At 49.5% G+C, this 22288-nt stretch overlaps 1 protein-coding gene across 1 annotated transcript in view; it reads right to left on the bottom strand.

Moving 5' to 3' along the window:
• Positions 1-12068, bottom strand: part of PKP1 (plakophilin 1) — a 46986-nt gene extending 34918 nt beyond the window's left edge. Inside the window, exons 1-2 of the mRNA XM_030001135.1 lie at positions 11688-12068; positions 4400-4500 (exon numbers count right to left, since the gene is read on the bottom strand). Coding sequence (XP_029856995.1) covers positions 4400-4500; positions 11688-11889 — 303 coding nt within the window. The 5' untranslated portion in view covers positions 11890-12068. The remainder of the gene's footprint in view (positions 1-4399; positions 4501-11687) is intronic.
• Positions 12069-22288: the final 10220 nt, after the last annotated feature.

Here is a 22288-nt window from a genome sequence, read left to right as displayed (position 1 = left end):
AGTGGTGAGCGCTAATGGCCTGGTAGCCGCTGGTCCCCAGCTGTTATGTGCCAGGATCCAACTCAGTTAACTTCTTTAATCAAAGCAGCAGCAGACACACCAAATCTTCCTTGGTCTGGGAGCAGGGCTGCTCTCAGAAACGTTACTCACTAAAAGCCCCAGGCTGAGGTCAGCTCTGGGGAGGGGTGATGATCTGATCACCCTGTTGGAGGCAGAGCACCCTAACGTCTGAGACGCGTCTTCTTCCCTACCCAACGCACCAGGGGCTTGTTTGCCCCTCGTTCGGGGCAGTGCTGGGGGGGGAATTGCTGCGTCTTACACCCACATCATGCTCGTGTATTTCCTTCTTGTGGAAGCAGCAGCACAGGGAGGTCGGGCGTGCTTCTCCACCTTGTCCTGATAATGCATCATCTTGACAGTGCCAAAACAGACATGGGGCCTGGGAACCCCCTCGACTCTCTAGCAGGGATGGACCTGCCAACCCAGCAGACCCAGGCAAGAGCAGCATTGCTGCAGGTGGGAATTAAGCCTCAGAGGGTCTTTGCTGGTGGCATACATCCTGGCTCCACATACTGCCTTCCCTTGGTGTTCAGGATTTGGCTGTGCATCTCCAAAGCTGTGCCTGCAGTTGGGGTGAGCAGCACACTCCCTGCAACCCACGGGCCACTGGACTGTGACAGTGGCTTTGAGCCCAGTGCTGAACATATCCCATTTTTGGGGTGGTATTGAGGTGTCAGACTCAAGGGTGCAGCTCATGCTGAGACTTCTCCTGCCATGACTGCGCTGCTCTAGGTGTCTGGTTTAGCTTACTTAAACCTCCCTCAGGTTTGTCTGTGTAAATTGTGGTCACCACTGTACCTTCTGTGGGACCTCAGGCACTACTCAGGCCTTACATCAGGACAGGGCATAGCCAGCTCCGGCAGTCAGATGGCTTTGGGAACTGGTGGCCACTCATAACTCACATATTGTCAGTAGGGTGACAAATGTCTCTAAGGGTCTTCTGGGCTCAACAGCACCTGGATTGAAAGATCACCTAACACAGAGAAGTTTGCAGTCATTAATGCACCCATCACTGCATCCCACCGTGGCCACTGTGCAAATGGGACTGGGGACTCCATCCCTGAAGGCTGAGCCAAGCCCTGACACGTGAGCCAAGGAAACGCTGCAGCCAAGTGCAAACCTGCTGCCCTCAGAGTGCCTGTTTCTGGAGCGGTCCCACTGATTTCAGTGTAACCTACACTGATAATGAGTAGGTACTCATTGCAATGCTAGTTACCATGATGCTACAAACAAGGCACTCCACAAGAGGAATGAACAGAAAATAGTCTTTAATAATGGGTAAATCAAAGGTTTTAGTCAGAAGTGTTGACTGAGCCAGAGAGAGCTCTTCCTTCAGATCCATCATTTCTTTTGCTCTAATATTTGAACATCAGCATCATAAGGTTGGGAAGAAAACTCAGAACCAAAAAGCTTGAGATTTCCAAGAAGACACAAAACAAAACAGAAGGAAGAAGTCAGGAATAATAGTTTTTAAGAGCTGTGGGTGAGACAGGATACCTCCTGTTGTTTAGAGTTGCCAGCTAATGCAATCTAAAAGCAGTACCTAAGTTGCAGGTGCTGTGGAGAAGCAACGTGGACATGGATTGTCTGTTACACCTTTTTAACTCCAGAAGTATTAAGAGTAAGTAATTTTCCTGAACACTATACTTGGTCATTTCCCTGAAATACCTGAATTTGTATGTGCATCTCAAAGGACTTTGTGACTTCTCAGAAACATTCACAGCACCAGCTCCAGCTGGAAAGAAGTCCAGCAATTTTTGTCTTCAAAAATTTTCATGACTTACAGCCCAGGAATTACAAATAGGAAACGTTTTTTTAGAATGTCTAGAAACTGCACAAACTTCAAACAAGTCTGTAGACAAAAGTTAAAGCTAACCCAAGCTGGAGGCTGGTTGTGTGTAAACCTTTAATACTTTTCTGGAAGAAGCAAAATGGAGGAGGTTCCTTGGTGTGGTTGGGGAATATGATGTCTGTTAAGCTTGTTAAGCAGATTTAGGCTTGAGGTTATACGTTCCAATGTGCCAATGGCACTTGGGACTCATCGCCCCTAACTGCAGTCACCTACCTGTTAGGTGACTGCTCCGATCCAGCTCCCAGTGGAAGGAGATAGGCATCCAGAGGGGCTGATTCATCCTGACCTGACAGATCTCCAAGATAGAGGAGATGAATCACCTCCTCATACCTCTCTCTTTGTTGGCTATGGGAGGAGTCTAGATGACTTGTTAAGACTAAATGGCTGATTTTCAGATGATAGACAGTTAGGTAAGACAAATTTTACTGTGAATCCTTCACAAGTCCCAGTCCCTTTTACAAATGTAGCCCAGGTCCTGAAGACCTTTACCACAAATTTCTAGAATGAAAGGCTTGTAAGACACTTAGGTTTGGAGAAAGACCTTCCCTCATCAGTTAATCAAAAGAGCCCTTCAGAGAAAAGCCATTAGCTGCATAAGTCCATGGTGAACCAGAAGTGACTGAACTGCTGTGTCCACAGTACTCTGTGGTATCTAATGGAGGCCCTGGTCTTTGTAATCATCTTGCAAGCTGTTCACCAGAAGACCACCATTGCTAGACTGAAATCCCCAGCAGCCAGTGTCATTGCTAACCACCCAGCATTTGTCCAGCTGTTGTAATGATTGGGAGGAAGATCAGGAATGAACAAAATGAAACAATAATCCTCACACCATCAACACTAGCTGCAGTACCACCTTGCCAACATGAGCATGAGCTGGAGGGGCAACTGCAGAGCTGGGGCTTAGCTTCCTCTCTCTTTAACACAAAAACCAGCTAGAAACTACTGGAATGGCTGGAACAGAGCAGTTTTGCTTAGACAAAACATGACAAACTCCATTCAGGAATCACAACAGACAAACAACAATATATCGTTGGAACAAAACTTCACAATCATTTGACTTATGAAGCTCAGAGATTCCATCTCTGGCTCAGGAGGTCCCTCAGTTGCAAATTTCTGGTGGCCACAAAAACACTCTGGGATGCATCACTGACTGCTTACTATGCTTAGACCCTTCTGCAGGGGCCCATCACTGCCTTAATGATGGAGACAGGACACTTAGCTGGATGGACCTCTGCTCTGATCCATCATAGTCACCCTTTTGGTCTTAGACCAGGCAGAAACACCACTGGCTGGGATTTAACCAGCTCAGCAAAGGACATTGAAAGAAGTCAACAGACAGTCTGTGAATAAAAATTTCAAAGACATGCCAGTGCTCCCAGTCCTTCCTACTGAACATGCAGTAAGCAGCAAACCCCATGATGCAAACCTAGCAAGTGACATCGCTGCCTTGAAGCAAGCATGCTACACCAAGGCCCTTAAGAAAGTCAACAGATAGATCTTTCTGAAGCTGAGGAATGCTGATGCTATGAACAGGCAGAGGATCTGGCAACTACCAGGAAAAGCTTCAACTTTCTGTCTGTGTGCTTGAAGCCAACATAAGCACCTTTCCTGGTTCAACCCTTTGATGGTTGACAGGGAGCTGTTTTACAGTCCCAGAGTTGTTTAAATGAGCCCTTTCTTTTCCCCATATTCAAATCCCAGATCTGTGAATTACTCCTTTCTACTTTATAGCTCATGAAAACCAAGGAAGAACAGAATACAGGTCTGAGGTGGAGAGGCAACATGAGCACAAGTTGTCCCAGTAGACGATGCAGCGTACCAAGAGTCTGTCACCAAGGACAAGACCAGGACCTCTGTGGGATATATAAACTCAGCTTGCACAAAGACAAGTACTATCATCTCACCTGTGCTTTTTCTGGCAATGTGTAATATTTTCTCTAATAATCACTATGGGAGAAGTGGACTACCTCTTTTCCAAACTCAGAGAATCTCTGAAAAGGGTCTGTGCTAGCACTGAGATTGGGAATAGCAACACAGTTATAATACAAATCCCCTGATTATCACCACTCAACCACATTAATGTTGTTCACAGGGAAGTTTTGTACATGGGAACAAAAATGGAAACTGTTCCAGGTTAGCAATGGATGTGCTCCAGACTTGAACTGAGTTGTAAGAGTCTGAACCCATGACTGATCCTGCAGACAGCTTCAAATCTCTTGTGCCGTGTGGATATTAATCCACCAAACCAAACTAAATCTTGTCCACACTAAAATTCCCAACCACATACAACATAGATATAGGGTCCTCAATCATCCTTTTCCATTGCATTGAATTACTTTCTAAGATAGCCATAGCCATGCATAATCTCTCTTGGGCAAGCTTCTGAAGTGCTATGACCTTGCTACATGACTGCTCCTGCTAGAGGGTGCTTTCTGCACAGGTTACCTCAAGAGTATGCCACAGTTCCCAGATAAAAGAGTATCTTACCGGATATCCCCAGCTGCTGTTTCCCGTTTGAGTTTTGGCATAATAGCTGCCCCGGGATGTCCCGTAGCCATAACCATCAGCTAAACCATCATACATGGACCCTGTAAATGGAAAAAGCATGGTCAGCAGGAGAAAGTGGTCCCAGCAGGCACCCTTTCAGAGCATAGCGCTCTTTTTTCCAGTGAGTTTAGTTACCAAAGAATAACAGTTAGAAACATTAACAGGAACATAGCAAAGACAAGCAGTAAGTTCAGCCCTTGCCATTGCAGGCAACTCATAGAAGATGTTCATTGCAGAAGAGCTCTTGGAAACTCCAGCCTTCAGACCACAAGCAACAGCCTAAGGTTTTCAGCACAAAAGACCAAGTGCCATAAAATCTGCAGGGGACAAGAGCAGACACCGGGCCAATGTCTTAGGTATTTGCTATATGAGGGGAACTGGATTATATTTTGTGCTACACATCCTGGAAGGTCTGAACCTGGAACATAATTCCTTTATTCTGGCTTGGAGGTAAACAAAATTTGCCTCTTCTCTGACAGCAAAACCCACCCCCGACCCTTTTGTCAGTCTGGTATTCCTGATCTGAATTCTAACAATCACATCAACACAAGCAGCCTGAGCAAGGCTTGCTAAATTCAATAAATAGTAAATAACAAACATGATGGATAAATTATGATCAAGTCTATTTAACACCCAGGGATCTGAAATAGTCAAACACTAAAAAAACCTAATTGCACTGCCTTAAATTTCAATTTCAAGTCTCTAAAAGATCACTCTGTGTATTTGTACTTTCTTTTGCTGAAAATGTATTAAGGTCCATCATTATTTTGGGGACTCTGGGGAGATATGTGAGACTAGGTCTCAGATACATTTTGTAAAGATGCAAATATCTTGGATTGGGAGGAACCCATCAGCCATTTCTACTATTTCTCAGGGCTTTATTCAGAGTGTTTGGATTTACCTATACCAGCCCTATTAAAAGCTCTTCCAGCTGTCTCTCACCAGTAGCCCTTGGCAGTGCAATCTTTGGATCCCTCCTAAAAGTATTTTACTCAATGCTACATTCATCACTACAAGAAAAAACAAAGCGAGTAATTCTCTTTCCATGCTGGAATTCCCTTAACCCCCTTCAGACAGTCCAAAAAAGTTTAAGGTCATTTAAGTTTCATTTTCAAAAGTGCTCAATAATTGTGGCATCCCAAGTCCCGTTATGAGGAAGTGCAAACTCTACACTCCAATTAACTTACAGGGGAAGCTCTGAATGTCTAACGAACTACAAAATCAGGACTTACCTGTCTTAAGTTATGCACCTAAACTGGTGGGTAATGTCAGAAATATCCTAATCTCTCTGATTGTTTGATAAGACTCATCTCTTAGATAAACTGGATAAGCTCAACCACAAAGGCCCTGAAGCCACTCAGCTCTTCTACAGCCACTGATCCTTGGAATAAATCTAGTTTATTGCCTTGCCTGAGGCATCCAGAACCTGTTATGGTGATTTGGTTTGTGGCTAAAAATTCTTGCATTTTCTCAGGAAGATGATTCCCGTAGATGTGGTATAAATAATAAGATTTGCTTTCTATTGTCAACAAGAGAGGAGCAAGACTGCATGGATGGCAGCATCTGAAGAACATCACTGAATGCAGAATAAGCAACAGAAAAGTAGTTTCACAGACATGCACTTCTGCAGAAAACCACAGGATCTCATTTTCCAGCCTAGAGCCTTGGTGGCCATTGTTCCCTATTAATATCTCTCCAGCCCTGTTTGCATCATATATATTAAGTTGCACAGAACTTTCTGATAAGGCAAGGAAATGGCCATCAACATGCAATGGGAGATACAATTCAGCTGTGCCCTTCACCGTGTGCTTCCCCCTCCACCCTGGCTTTTCCCTGAAACTCCAGATCAGGACATTAGTGTTGGGCTTCAGCAGAAGCAAGGCAGGGCTTGAAATGTTAAGTTTGGGCCAGGTCATTCACCAGGGGACAGAGTTAGCTAATAACAACAGTTCTGAGCACAAAGATAAAACAATCCCATGGTAACAGTTTCCTGGGAATTCCTTCTTACAGTCAACCTCATGTTCTATGCAAACATCATGTAACTGCAGGCAGCGGCACCTGGGAGCATTTTCCTGATACCAAGTGAGTAGTTGGAAGAAAGGGTTTCTGGACATGACTCACAGGTTAATCTGACCAGTCCTCCCTGGGACCATGCTTTTCCTTTCAGGATCCATTCTTGCCACGCACTGCACTAAAGACTTCGGGGTTGAGCAAGGAGACACCAAAAATAAGCCAGTTTAGGCACATCTCTAATTTTCTTGTATAAATTCACCGCTACATGGCCAAATTCAAAAGACCAGGCAGTTTATGCAAGTTTATGTTCTTCAGTCATTGAAGAGTTGCCTTCACCTCCAAGAACTTGTATATAAGAGCTTATAAATATATAATTATATATTACCTCAAATGTTCAAGGCATTTTGAAGCTGCCTTGCTGGTTGGAGAAGGTGCTTCTCCTGCCACCACACAACTGTGATTTATTGCTTGGAGAGCTCAGTCTGAAGGCCAGGAAAAACCTGGGGATTTTCTGATGGAGGTGGCTAAAGCAAGCATCAACTTTGTTTAGTCCTGCAAGTTTAGACACTTCTCTGCCTGGTTCATCTTGAGAGCCAGCTTGGAGGTGTATCACCAGCCCTCAGGGAGAGGAAGGATATTCCTCTTTTCATCCACCTCAAGGGTAAAGACCATACAAGCTGGTCACAGGTCCTGACAATCTAGGATAAAAACAGACTACCTCCTGAAAAAAACATTTTGGCAGGGGGTGGAAATGCTCTTTGGGAAGACGCCTCCCTGGTGCTTTTTTATAGCTATGTCCATAAGCCTGTGTCCCATTTGTTGTCATTCAGCAGCTGTTTAGGTCTCTGAAGTGCCCACTTGCACTTGGACAAACAAAGAGCTACTGTATTCATAGTAGATAACAGATGGGATAGAGACAGAAAAGACATGGATGAGAATCACTGAGATGAAGCACAGCCTCCCAGCAATGGTGGCTGTGGGCAGAAAATACCCCTGAGGGCTCTCAGGTGCTGACTGGGCTGTCGTAGGGACCCCTCTCTCCCACCCCCAAATTGTCATTCCCCCAAGGCATTTCCTTCAAAACCTGGTCAATCTAAAATCTCATTTAACTTCAGTGGACATTTCACGAGGGTAAAAACTAACTACAACAGGTAAGAATGGCAAGATCTTGCACTTAATCACTGGGAGACCCACTACATGCTCACCTTGCGTCCTCCACTCTATATCAGCTGTTATCAATCATTGCAGAGCAAACTAAGACTTCCATCTAACCCAATACACCTGTGCTTAATGAGTTATTTATGTTGTTCAAAGGCAACCTTACACCCCTTGAAGCTAAGAGACTGATGGCAAGGAGAATTGTGTTAAAAGTGCCATTTTTCAAGCATGACAGTGAAAGACTTCAGCCAGACACATAAAGCTAACAGGGACCATTGTGGAAATGGATGTGTGTTAATAAATATTAATCTGTGGAAGGGAAAGGCAAGACAAGAACCAGTCACTGGTAGTGCAGGCTAGACAAGTTAAATAATAAACTATGCATAGCTTTAAAACAAGAAGGATGATTAAACATAGGAAAAACGTAGTAAGAGAAGAGGGCCTGTGGGAGGCACAAAGCAAAGCCTGGATGCCTCCTAGGAGAGAAGTGTTAGTGAAATCCCAGAAGTTGAGATTCTTGCAGGAATGACCAAACTTCATTTCTGCCTTCTGGCCTATGAGCTAAAGAGTTTTGGCATTTTTTCTATACCAATAATCTAAGGTTTGTGGAAGAGTGGATGGCTTTCACTGAATCATCTCATGCTGGGGGAAGGTTGCAGAAGTCTTCAAAAGACTTACTATCTCCAAAATCTCCTCTTTCCTTCACATCAGAGTAATGAACCCCATTAGAGCTAGGTGGGATTTCTCCCTTCTCAGCCACAGCCAGCATAGCAAACCTCTAAATCACAGACAGTTGGATACGACACTCTTCATCTGTGTTTCCTCAGATCTTTGCTCCCTGCTATAGCCTGCCAGCCAGTGACGACTGTCTGGCAAAACTTTTCTTTAGCCAGAGGACTTTGCAGACTAGCACTGTTGGCTACGAGGAGCTGGTTCAGTTTGGCCTGGCCTTTTCTCCTGCTATGCCACTGAAATTAATTTTCCCTGGAAATATGCATTACTCGCAAATTCAGAGGGAGCCATCCAATTAGCTAGTCCCATGGTGAGAAGGGCAGATATGCCCTAGGGCAGACCCCACAGACCCAAAACCCAAGGAGGGCAGACTCCACAGACCCAAAACTCTGCAGCCGTCCTTAGAAATACCCATAGCTGCTGTGTTGAGAAAACGCCCCACTGTGGGTGCAGGATTATGCTGCTAGCAACTGGTTTCTGCTCACTGCCCTACGCTAATGCACAGCAGTCTGAGCCCAGATGGATCATCTTGCCCTGCTGTGGCTTGTGCACATATTGGGTGACACCAGATCTTCAGAGAGTGGCCACAATGCCTTGATCTGCTGGACACAAAATAAACAACTAATTTTATGTATCAATCAATTAGCAGGACATCAAGGGAACATCTGTCGACCCTCTAAAGAAACTCCGGTTACGGGATACAACAACGCCCATCCCTGCTACATGCAAGAGGGGTCCATGTTGATGCTCTCCATCCTACATACACAGGCGCATGCGTTGCTGAAGCTGGGGGAAGCTCTGCACCGTGCTTCAGCTCCTGCTCAAACCACAGATGAAAATGCAACAACAGATGGCTGGACCTGGAACAACACCTAACCAGAAGCACGCAGGAAACTGTCTGGGTGCAGAGGGAACAAAGCATTAGAAAATTTATCAAGGGGCTTTGTGAATTCCCCAGCTTGTGCTGCCTTTGAGAAGCACCTCTGAGAAATCATGGGGGGATGCAGGTAGCTGATGTTGGAGGAGCATTTGAACAGGCAGACATCCATCCCTCACAGACCCATGCAGTCTGTAGGAAACATTAATGCTTCTCATTAGGTCTGCTTAGATAACCTTTGGACCTACATCAGTAAAAATCAATATCTGAAAATTTTGTCTGACCCTCTCAGGCTTCAGCCCAGGAGAAAACCCCAAGAACAAATGGCAACTTCTTGCCCTTCTGGGATTCTGTCCAGAAATGCACTGAGAGAGCAGCTGCCAGGGTGAATCAGCCATCAGGACCTTCATGCTGGCCAACCTCTCCGCGGTGGGAATGGGACGGCCTCAGCCCTGTGTTTGGAGGCAGCTCCTGGGAGCTGGATGTGACTCAGCTTCCCTGGGACACAGAAACCAGAGCTGCACATTTCCACGCAATTCCCATTCCTAGACATTTCCAAAAGTGTCTGGAGGAGGGGTTTAGCTTCAGCCTGTCTAGCAGAGACGGGCAGCTTGGGAATTTGCTTTTTTTTTAATTTCCCAGAGGTTTCACCTGGGCTTCTCTCAAAGTGGAATAATCCCTCTCTGCCTCCCTTTTTTCCTGCCTATGGGAAGCAGTGGGAGATATCTCTCTGCCTGCTTCCCCTTGAAATCCCCTCCATTGGAAAGGGAGGCTGGCAGTGCCCCAGTCCCCATCCAGAGCCTCTTGTCTCATCCTGGTTTGTATTTTATTTTGTCAGGTCTGGCACCTTAAGCAATAAACCCTCCTGAGGTAGGAGGAGATTTGCATCTTCCATTTTGGTGGCAGAAGAAAGCTCTCCTTGCCCCATCCCCCACCCACCCCTTGGAGTCTATGTCCACAAACACACAAAAAAAGAGAAAGCAGTGATTTGTTCCTGGCGGTGCCCATCACGGGTCATTGTACACATGGCATCCACCGTGAAGCTGCTCTATTCCCTCCATCACAGCAATTGCAATGCATACAGCCAGGATGGCGCCTACAGGAGCACCACCTCCACTTTCCACCCAGCAGCCTAGTGCCACCTGGATTCTCTTGGTAAACCAGCCCAAAACGTGTGTCTGGACCATGACACCTCACCAGTGCTGGATTCAGCCTCATGATCCAACTTGGAAAAGCTGCCAGGCAAGCCATAGTCCCTGAAAGAGGTGGCAGAGACCGGCCCAGCTCTTCCAGCTTTCCAGCAAACAACCCTCTACATGCTGCTCACTCTGGACATGGCTGAACAGTTCAGTCCCAGCCCTGGCACCCCCTTCTCCCCAAAAGCCTCAGGCTTTCCTCTTCCCGGTGAACTCAGCCAGGCCAGTGAGCTCGCTGCAGCTGCTGGTAAAAACACCTCTGAGAGCCAGGAGGTTTTGCACTGTGGCTGTCGCAGCCCTCTGGGTTTGCAGCTCCCAGCTGGGGAAAGCTGGGGTTTACCTCCAAATCAGCCTTCTCCAGATGCAAGGACGGTGAAGAAAACCATATGCCAAGCCTTGACCCAAAGAGGAAGATATTTCAGTAGGAAACCTGGCTCCAGGACTCAGCTGATTGCTTGCTTTCTGTAGCACAGACTCAGTGCATGGAGGTGGACTGGCTGCCCGGACCCCTACACCCCTTTCTACCCATCTGCAAAACGGAGGGGGCTGCAAAGCATCCCCACTGAACCAATGCAAGCCACTGTGGTGAGAAAAGGACATCTCTCCTCCTAACTCATCTCCTTCCTACCGCTCACAATGGGGTGTCCTGGAGGCTCCCACACTTCTCAGTCTGCAAATCGGAGACATGTTGAGAGCTTCAGAGGTGAATCCCGAGCTCAGGTTTGCGTCCTGTGTAGGCAGAGCTGCCTGCTCTCCACCTTCCACAATGCTCACGAGACAGCCAAGCCCCGGCTTGTGGCCAGCTCCTGGCCCCATGGCACGGTGGAAGAGCAATGCTATTAGCTTTGGCCATCCACAGGAGGGCATGGGTCTGGTGGAGGATTCCAACCACAGGGGCACTCGCAGAGGAAGGATTTGCAAAGGTTAGGCAGCTACCCCAGCTTTAGAGCCAGGGAACAAATGGTTAATAGCACCACACTGAAATGTCCAAGTGCCTCAGGGATGTGGAGCAGTACAGCACTCCCAGGAGATCAGCTCCACCAGGGAGGGGGGGTCGATGCATCCAGCTCCACGTCTTGTCCTAACTCTTCCATCCAGTGCAAGAGACCTCAGCATCCCCTGCCCGGGGTAACCCGTGAAAGATATGAACTGGTCTGTCCCCCGCAAACAAAACCCCACAAAAGCACCCCATAGCATCTGCTCTGTCCCCAGCGGGGACCCCCTTGCTGTCCAGAGCATGGTGGGATTTTACCTCGGTTGGAGTGGCCCACGCTTGACGACACAGACGACTTTTGCTTCTGCCGCTTCACCGTCATCATCACTTGCTCTTGGACCCGCTGTTTTCCTGTGCCCTTAGTTTTCAGCTTGTGGTCCGAGGGCAGAGCCAGAGTGGAGCTGGCCTGGTCTTGGAAACACTCATGCGCCAACGCTGTTTTCAGTGGAAAGAGAAGCATGGCTGCAAGCAGACCGTGGGGCTGCAGGGGAGCGGGGGCTGCACTTCACCTGACTGCGCACAACACAAGGCGACAGCAAATGCGTCTCGTGCTGGGGTTAATCTCCCGAACCCCTCCTTGCCATACGTCCCCCAGCCGAGGGTGTCTCAGGGCTCCTGCTCCTGGCTCGGCTCCCCGGCGTGTGAGCAGGCACACCCTCTGCCAGACTGGATATACAGCCCTGCCTGCACACACCCACGCGCTCCCCACCGCGGCTCGCTCGCAGCCCCCGCGCCGCCGCTGCAGGGCACGTGGGTCCCTGCTGCCCTCGCCCCAAACCTGCCTCCCCCAGCCTGTGGAGAAACGGGTGGGTCGAGGGGGTGTGTGGGTACTAATGGGGAGCGGGCAAAGCTTGAGGCGTGAAGGTTGGGGATGGACAGCACTGTCCCCTTCACTGTGAAGGGCTCGTGGGTGAGGCTTTGTGGTCTGGGTAGGAAACGGTGCTCTTCAGCAGCTGGAGGCTGGAGGATCTCACACACAGCCTGCTCATCTTGTACTTTATTATTCCCCTTAGTCTAAACTGGATCAAAATTGTGTCTCAGTTCCAAGAGCCTGGGGACACCCCTGCTAGCATTGCATACACCATGGGTCAGAGGAGCAACACTGCCCGCAGTGCCCATTCCTACCTGGGTGTCCAGCCTCCATCCTGCTGAGATGCTCCTGGGTCAATGTGTCCAGATCCCCATTTGCAAAAACTTCCTCTGCCTGCACAAGTTGCAAAACCACCCTGCTGAGCCCAGGACTGCAGGGTCGCCTGCAGAGCACCTAAAGTAGGGGTCATGGAGGGTCCTGCTGACTGCAGGGTGCTGCTGCGTCCATGGGGGTGAGAACACTTCCCAAAGGGGGTCCCACTTTTTGCAGGGACAACCCTATGGAGAAATCAGGGCAGCCACCAGGCAAAGAGTTGGGGCAATCTTTGCAAGTAACTTGGGGTAACATGGAGAAAAATAGGACTTTTAGAAAGCAGAATAGAAGATAAAATGGCTGTACAAGAAATGACATGCCAGGTTATGAATTTGAGCAAAGAATTTTCTCTCTGCCAAGCCACACTGCAGCAACTCGTTTGCAGAGAACCGAACACCTTGGTGCTGGTGTGACCAGTTTCAGGTCACAGCAAGCACTGACAAAGCTGCCAAGCCACAAGAGGCTGATACAGGAGAAGAGGCACAAACCCCATCAGGTGGGAGGCCAAGAGGAGGGTGCCCAGGGCAGAGGCTTTCTGAGCCCCCCAGGACTGGGTCCTGGGTGCTTGTGTCAGCACACAGCCCGGAGAAGGGCCAGGAGGAGCAAGCTCCTCCACACTGCTAGATGGAGGGTGCTGTCGTGGAGAGGACTTATGGGGTTTCTCTCTGGTGGGAATCATCTGTGCCCAGGGTCTGGCTGCCCACAGGCCTGGTGCTTTCAGCTCACAGATGCTGGGTCCCTCCTTGAAAGCAGCAGGAAAGCACTTTATTTCATTCCCATTCATCAGGTTTCGTGTTTCCCCGGTGGCTTGTGAGCATGCAGGTGCCATATCTTGTATTTCGTAGGAATAAGAGCAGTATCAGAAAGCACAGGGCATGCTCCTGGGGAAGGTGAATGTTGTGCACCTTCCTCTTCTGGTGCTCCAGGATTCTCCGCCAGTGAAACCCAACAGCAGAAACCCAAGCTTTGTCAAGGAGGCACAGGACTAGAGCAACTAGAGGGTAATTACCTTTGGTCCCCCCTCCCCCCGCTTCCTGACACCTCACCCAGGGGATGCAGGGGCTTCACTCTGCTCCATCACTCAACCAGCCTGGACATTTAAACCATGCCCAAGTAAGGCCAGCCAGGATGAGGGACGAGTGCTGTCCAAGACCGGGTGGATGATGCCCAGTGAGATGGAGAAGGATTTTCTGTTGCTCCTGTGCATTCACAGAGTGGGGACTTCTAGTCCGGGTAGTGAACAGCAAAGCAATACCTGGGTGTTGTTTTGCTCTGTCCTACTTGTTTCTCCTGAAAGCTTGTTATCGATGCCAAATGATGTTTTCGCAAATCAATGACAGGCTGTCAGCGTCAGATGGCTTCTGCACAACAAAGTGCCCAGCTCTTGCAAACCTGTAATGTCATTTGCCCCACGGCAAGGAACAGCCCTCACCCTGTCCCTGCACGGGAGAGCCAAGTGTTTATCACATCCCGTCATTTGCTGGCGGATAATACAAATGTTACGCTCTGGCATCTGCCCTGTTTCATAACTCGCCCAAAATGCTGAGCTGGGCTGCGGAGCTGGGGACAGGGAGCTTACAGAGGCTTTCAAGAAACAACAGTTTCTTCAGGCGAGTTTGCATGGTCTAGCCCAAGGGAGGGAATCTCCCATTTTTTTTGCAACAGGCTCCAAATCCAGCTCTAAAAGAGCAGAAGGTACTTAAATAAAGGAGTTTATTGCACCTCTATGCAAACTGCTGTTTCTGCTCTGAATCACGGGCTCGGGATGCTTACTTAGCAAGGCATGGTGAGTGTCATCCCCAGCAAGCCCGGCACAGCACCGGCGCAGCAGCAGAGCTTGCATCTACCAGCGCCTCAAGCAAATTCCCTGTCTGCCTTTCTGTCTGGAGCTCACAGGCAGCAGCAGGGGAAGGCTGAAAGGGAAACAAAACCAGTGCCGAATTTGGGGTGCAATCAGCAAAAGATTGGAAGCTTAAAAAAAAATGAAAATAAATAGGCAACCGGTGATTTGAGGGAGACGAGGGCCTTCGCTGTGGTCCAACGGCTGCATGTGCGCACAGCAAGCATCGCATGGCGATGCCGTGAATCACCACTCCGCACCCCACACAGGGACACGCCTTGTGCATCTGGCCTCTTCAAAGCATTTTTGTACGAGTTCCTGGGATTCCTGCCAACTCACTGATTGCAATCAAAGGGCTCACTGGCCCAATACTGCTCCCAGAGCGGTGCAGGGTTTGCTGTTCAAACTTGTCAGGCGCTCCTGAGCTGAAAGTGTCTTCAGATCGCTGCAAAATCTGCCGGGGAAAAATAGTTGGTCCCCAAAATTGGTGACAGGGAGTCATGCTGTGGTTGGTTTTTTATCACCTTGGGTTACTACTTCTTCAGGGCAGGTGGTCACCAGGAGGGACAGAGGTAAGAGTGCTGGGAATTTCTTGTATTTCCCAGGATAATGCCATTTTCTGAGCAGTGACTCAGCCTCGCCCCAGCACAGCTAAGAGTTCCCAGAGCCTGGCAAGGTTTCTCCAGGATGAAGCCTGCTCTTCAGATTTGCAAAGCCTTAGTTTTGCTCTGCCTCTCATGAAAGGCTCTCTTTCTTCTGTGGGACCAGAAAGCACCACAGGAACGGGCCAGAGGGAGAGCTCAGATCCAACAGGGTAATCAGGATCCAGCTGAAAGTGAGCATGGAGCTGCCAAGTTGAGGAAAGCCACGCAGAAGCCTGCTGAGACATGTGGACAGGTTGTTCTTGAGCAAAACCTTCCCTCCACTCCTCGCAAATGTGTGGCATTGAGATGTTTTTGGGGTGGTGCTGTGGGAGGATGAGAAGGCAACAGCGCTGGGCAGGTCATGGGCTGGCCCTTGGCAAAGCAGGTAGACTTCACCAAGCCCCAGAGATCGCCCATTGTGGATGGGAGCCTGGGTGAGGAAAGTAAGGAAATCCCTCATTTCTTCATGAAAAATAAGGATGGCTCACGTAGAGCCGCTGCAAGGCTACATGCAGCAAGATGAAAGCCTTGCGTAATGTAGATAAAGCACCTGGGAACAATGTTAATGCATCACTAAGGTGTGCCCTAACAGAAACATGGAATAACTTAGATGAGAAGGGACTGACCCTCTGCCCAAAGCAGGGCCAGCTTTGCTGAACCAGGTCAGGACCCAGTTGCTGCAGACCTTGTCCAGTTGAGGTTTGATGGAGATCCCACAGCCTCTCTGGCCTCTCTCCCAGTATTTGACTGCCCTCATGGTGAATTTTTTTTCCAGGTATCTAAGAGGGATTTCCCATGTTCCAGTTGCCCCTCTTCCTCTCCCCATGCACCTCAGAAGATCTGGCTCCATCTTCTCTGCATCCTCCAGATAATTAGCTGCAGAGAGCTGTAAGATCCCTCCAAACTTTCCCTTCTTCAATCTGAACCAACCCAGCTCTCCCAGCCTTTCCTTGTGTGTCCTGTGCTCCACTCCTGACCATGTTGGGGCTGAAGAGCAGGCCAAGCCCTTGCCCTTGCCAGCTGGACCTCCACGGGCTCACGTTCCTGGTTCCCTGCTTTGGCTGCCCCTGTTTGTGGCAGATGGCACATGTAATGCACACAAGGGGACACAAAGCAGGGCAGGAAGTCTGTGGGCTGGAGACCACCCTTAAAGCCCTGTGCAGGAACCTGCAGGTCCATGACAGCAGGTCCAGACTCAGCACTATCAAGGCTGAGGAAACAGGTTGTCCCCTCTGCCCTTCCCTACACTCAGACATCCCCTGCCAAACAGTCACAACCCAGGTCCCACCTTTGATGAGCAACGACATTGCAACTCAGAACTGCTTACAGTTCAGAGGGCTGTGCAGGCTTGTCAGCAGCTAAAAAGGGACATGCCTTGGTCAGCAGGTCACTCTGGAAACAAGCTCCAGGAGTGGCCACACAGCTGCCAGGGAAGAGCAGGCACCAGATAGGTGCCCTGGGAGGGGAGGATGGTGATGGAGAAGGAAGGAACGCTGCTTCCCTTCCAGGAGAAGACCATTAAGTTGGCCAGTCCACCCAGTTTTCATCTCCTTGTGTCCCCATCTCATTTGAGGAGCCTCTACAAAATCGGTCAAGGAGCGGCTGATCTCCTCCCATATCTACCCAGTACTCTCTGCCAAGGCATCGTCCAGTTCAGGGTGAGCTCAGCCTGTAGCTGTCTCTTCACCCATCTCTGTGAAGGAGATGCACTGTGGGGGAGATGCTTCACACCAAGTCTTACCATGTGGGACCCTCCTTGCTCCAGTCCTTGCCTAGCAGCCCAAGGGCAAAGCTTGCAACAGTGTTTGAGTGAGCCTGGGATAATGAACTGCTTTGCAGCCAGAGTCCCAGGAGGCTGCATGAAGATCCCAGCTCAGGTTCTCTGGGGCTGGCCCTCTCCCAAGGACTTCCCTGGTGCTGCTGCACCTCAGTAGCAGGTTGTTACATCGGCAGGAGCAAACATGTGGGAGGGGATGGGTGCAATGAGGGACTCCTTGTGCTCATGGCATTTAACTTTGGTGGTGTTGCAGCCTGTTCTCAGGGAGCAATTAGCTGGGGTTGCTGCAAGAGGCTTCCCTTGAAAGTGGGCAATGCTCTTGAGATGGGAGCTTGGTGTACATGTCTGTGTCATGCTGCTACCCACCATGTCCAGCCATGTGCACTCGGGGCTGGGCTCTTGTGGCTGCCTGTGAGGACGTGCCAGCCCTTCAGCAAGGTTGTCTTCCTGCTACAGGCTGCCAAGTGACAGTGAATCCTGCTTGACCATGCCCAGAAGACCTGACAGGCCTCTGTGGTAGACACCTTCTCCCTAGCTTCATCTACCTGCTCCTTTTCTCTAGGTCTTGAGGACCACCCAAGGACCTGACTAGTGTCTCTTTTGTTTCTAGATGTTTAATGGGTTGAAGGGTCCCCCTTTTCCATGCCATCCCATGTCCGGCAAGTCCAGAGGAAGCTGGTTGTCAATGGAGGCAGTGTTTGAGAATGGCTGGGGTTGGAATAACCACACTCGTGGGGGAGAAGAGCTCACACTGCCACGAAAAGCCCTAGAGATAACCTAAGTGTGTTTTGGAGGCGCCGTGGGGTGCATGAGCATTATCTGGGTGGTGTCCTGTAAATGCAGTCAAGTCAGGTCCTGCCAGGTGCATCTGCTGCTTCCAGGAGCAGTTGGAGGGAGGGCAGGGGTGTGGGGCACCGTCTCCAGAGGTGATGCTGCCAGGCCCAGGGGCATATGAATGCACTGTGCAAGAAGTCAGGGAGAGGACTTGAGCCCATGCCCACCGTAAGTCAAGACACAGTTCATGGAGGTGACTGCAACCAAAGACATGTGAACGGTCTGCCCCAGCTGGGACCCAGGTGGAGAAGTGTAGGTAGACAGACACCTCCACCAGTATGGTACCTGGACTCCTTGCCTCCCCATGCCCGTAGCAATCTGGACCAGCTCAGAAACTGCTGCAGGGAGGGGAGAGCTTGTTCCCACCATGAAAGGTACAGAGGTGACAGGACAAAATTTAGAAAGGGAGTAAGCATGTAAATGGCATGAGGATGCCCTTGATTCCACGGCATTGTGAAATCCCCCACATGGCTGGTGGGGGAGGAAACCTCATGGACCAGCTTATGTAATGATTTAGCAACACATCCTAGTGTGACCCGACTCGTTAAAGCAGCCTCTGGTGAGGGGAGTGGGGAGAGGGCCATGATCACGCCATAGTCCCCTGGGACAGATGGGGAACATGGGGTGTGACCAGGAGCGGAGGAGGGCTGTGAGCGCCGCGTGGCCCGCGAAACATGCCATGGCAAACGCCAGGTGCTCTACTGGGTTACGCATGGTCTCGTGCCCGCACCCCGTCTGGCAGCACCATCGCTCCATCATCGTGTGCTCTTCAGGGAGGTGCAGATGCTCCTGGCATCAGCAGAGCCTTTTCCCTTCCCTCCAGAGCATCATTCCAGTGCAGGGCTTTGGGACAGGGTTTTATTTCTCCCCACACCCTGCGATAGGGAGTCCCATCAGAGTGTCATCCTAGCTTAAGCACAAACATACTGCTTGACATTGGCACGGCTGCCCTCTCACAGGGAGGATCAGAGCAGCCGGAGCATTCGGATCATCAGTTTGTGGTGATGCCATCTCACTACTGGTCCTCCAGGCCTGGCCTCTTGCCTACCCAAATTCCAAGAGGGTTTGTGTGCAACTGCCAATGTAGGTGAGTCCTCTCCAGACTAAAACATTGGGCTGACCCCATGCACGCAGTGTCCTGCAGCATTAATCCCATCGGTATCTGACACCAGCACCACTTGGCACTGCTGCCCACTGGGATCTGTGGTGGGTAACGATGTCCTTCATCAGTTACATTGAAGCCGTTCTCATCCCCTCCTTTGGAAAAGCAGCTGCTGGAGGACTTTGTCTCCCCATCCTCCTTGCTGTTTTGCATTTGGGAAGGCTCTGATGCTTGCACAGCACCTAATTCCTCCCTGGTATGAGATGCCCTGGGCCTTGCTGATGGAGACCTTCCTCCACCTACATGCAGGGTGGTGGCATCCACCCTGCCGTCCTTTGAGGAGCCTCAGTTGCTGCGAGGAGGCCTGCCCAAGGAGGAAAAGAGAAGATGATTGAGAAGAGGACACAGACTCCCAAGTTACTCCCAAGACCAAGTGAATGGCACCAGGGTCCCATCAGGAAAGGCTCTGGGATGCCATGCACTGTGGTAGCACATCTCTGCTCCATGCTGGGGATGCTCACCGGGTGGGAGACACGTGGAGCAGGGCTCACCCATGGGGACTCGTCCTCCATCCCACCCCATCCCAAGGGCCCAGAGGTCCTGTGGTGTCAGGGTCAAGCACAAAGGAGACAAAGTGGCATGGAAGGATGAAGAGGATACATGGACATCCAGCGTGGGGCAGAGGCAGTCCTCTCAGGACATTGTTTACTTATCTGGCATCCACTGTGAGGTGTGGGGAGGGACTTTGATGATAATAATAATCCCAGTCATAAAGGATGAACCAGATTACCTAGAAGCTCATTCTCTTTTCTAAATAAATTATGAAACTGTTAAAAACTACTATGAAACAATCGATAGATTTACATGAGTCGTGCTACTAACATTATTTCTGAAGGATATTGTTTATTTCAATAGTGAAATCTAACACTAGCGAGTAGAGATAATATTTTAGGCTAATCTGCATGTCATACAGGGGTTATCTGTTTCACTCGTGTCTGCTTTCCAGAAAGAGTCCATCCTGAGTTGGATTTTCAAGATGGACAAGTATTCACATGTTCACCTTCAGACTAAACAGGGAAAAACAGATTTTCAAAGCTGATTTATGGCTGGGCACGTGAACCATCTTCAGGCAACAGTGCTCGAGATGAGGCAAAGAGCTTCCCTGACATCCAAGAGGATGTTCAACCATCCAAGTCATACCTGCACACTCAGTGCTGATCCTTGCATGGCCTCCGAGTCCCTTTTGCCAGGGCTCCTTGCCAAAATCCCCTCTCCATTGGAATTATGCTGAAGTGCCAGGCTAAATTTTTGCAGTCCTATCTATATGTGCAGGGGGGAAGCTGGTCTGCTCCAGGAAGCATGGCGTTGCCTGCCCAGCCCCTCTCCCTGTGGCACCATGCGCTGGGGAGCAAGCACGGCTACCCCTCCGCCGGGACAGCCTGACCTGGCTCCGACACCCAGCTCAAAGAGCTCAGGGCAGAGGAGGTGTGCACCTCCCCTCGGCCTTGGTTTAAGGATGCAATTTATTCTGCCTCCTGGCTAGTTGGCTGGGCTCCTGCTCTGCATCCCGGCAGCCCCAGGCACCATGGAGGGACTTGGCGACAGTGGCTGGCAAGTCCAAAGTGAAGTTGGGGGCAGAAACGGCTCTTGGCCCTCATCTGGGTTCTGATGTCTTGACCATGACAAAATCAAGGAGAACAACAGGAGGCTCATCCTCCAGAGTGCATCCCTCACCTCCTGCCATGCTGCTGGAGGACAGCACACGCCCACCCCTGTTTTATAATGGAAACGACTAACCAAGTCATCTGTGCAGGAATGTCCTACACATGACATGCCCTGGTGCAGAGAAAGCAGGCTGTGTTTTTTGCGCCAGTTCCTCCTACCATTTTCTACGCTGCCAAAGCCCAAGTGAGATATGTCATTGTCAAGGGCCATCTCCCTTTTTCAAGTCTTCTGTAGGTTGCAATAAGCTATCACATGTGTGTATGTGTCACTGCCCTGAAAATCATAGCAAGGTTTAGGTTGGAAGGGACTTTGAAAGGTCCCGAGTCCAACATCATGTTCAAAGTAGGGCTCACTGCAAAGGCAGCTTAGGGTGCTCCAGTCCTTGCCCAGTTTTGTTTTGAATATCCTCAATAAAATATCCCATTCAAGGACTGCATGTCTCTCATGGGAAAAAGCTTTTTCCTTATGCACAGTTGAAATTGTCCCTGTTGCAGCTTCTGCACAGTGTCACTTGTCCTTTCTCAGCGCACCTTGGAGAAGGACCTGGCCCTTCCTCCCGTGGTGGAGGAAGGCTGCTGGGTAACCTCTGGTTCTCCTGGCTGAAGGCACCACCTCCTTCAGCCTCCCCATACATGGTGTGCTCTGGCCCCACTGTCTTCCCTGACAAGGGAAAAACGGGTTTTTAAGCAAGTTGACCAGCAACTTCACGGACTTGTTTCAGTGCACAGACTAGGGATGATCACTGTGCAACCAAACTGGCCAAATATAGTCATTTTTAACTGCAAAGTCATTCATAACATCTGGGGGACTGCAAACATCCCTTTGAAAAGGTAGGAATGAGTAGTCTGGCAGCTAAACTGTGGCTAACGCTGGGTCTACCAAGTTTGTTTGCCATTTCTGCAAAACTCAAGGCTAATGATGACAGTGAGAAGATGCCATGGTTGCAGAGTAGGTTCACTACTTCTGTCACACCAGAAAGCAATTTCTCTTTTCTTTAAAGACACAGTAACTGCTGAGGTTGAAATACATATATAATTTCATTAAAATTAAATCTTTAAGGACTGCTCTACTGCTTAGGAATGACTGAAAAAAAATCTTACCTTGCTTCTGTAGATCAAAGTGCCTCGTCTTCCTCTTCTAATAAAAACAGTCTGACATTTTGTACAAATGTTTGATCTAGAAAACCAGAAAGGATGTTTCACTATTTATTAAGTAGCAGCTGCCCCAAACAATTTTTAATCTCCGATTTAAGTTGATTTGACAAAATACAATAAAATTAAGAGCCTTCTGTGCAGAAATGTGTTTTAACACAAATTTTCTAGACAGGTCTACTCCATATACTATTTGAGGCCTCATGTCCTGGAAATTTTCTGCCCTCATGGGCAACTGAATGGGAGAGGAAAGGGCACCTTGCAGCAGCAGAGCAGGAGCTTTTGAAGGAGGGGGACCTCCTTGGGGAGGGAAACTACTTGTCCTTGGCACAGCACATGGCATTCAAAGCATTTAAACTGGCTGTGGGAAGGAAAAGAGGACAAATTTGCAACTAGGACACTTTTTCGGCTTTGGGCAGTACAAAAAGTCTTGTCCCAATGGCTAGGACACAGAAGTATGTGTGGATTCCCACCCACCCCATGGATGCCCTGAAGGTCTTCCCTGCTTAGCAACATTGGTGGTGTCATCACAGCTAATTCAAGAGGGATAGAGACTAATCCCCAGAGACAGGCTCCTGGCCACCCGGCTTTGGGACGTCCCTC

Source organism: Aquila chrysaetos, chromosome 24 (genome assembly GCF_900496995.4).
Source record: "Aquila chrysaetos chrysaetos chromosome 24, bAquChr1.4, whole genome shotgun sequence".
Taxonomy (NCBI): Eukaryota; Metazoa; Chordata; class Aves; order Accipitriformes; family Accipitridae; genus Aquila; species Aquila chrysaetos.
The sequence above is the reverse complement of the archived record's forward strand: the minus strand, read 5'-3'. Positions and strand labels throughout refer to the sequence as shown.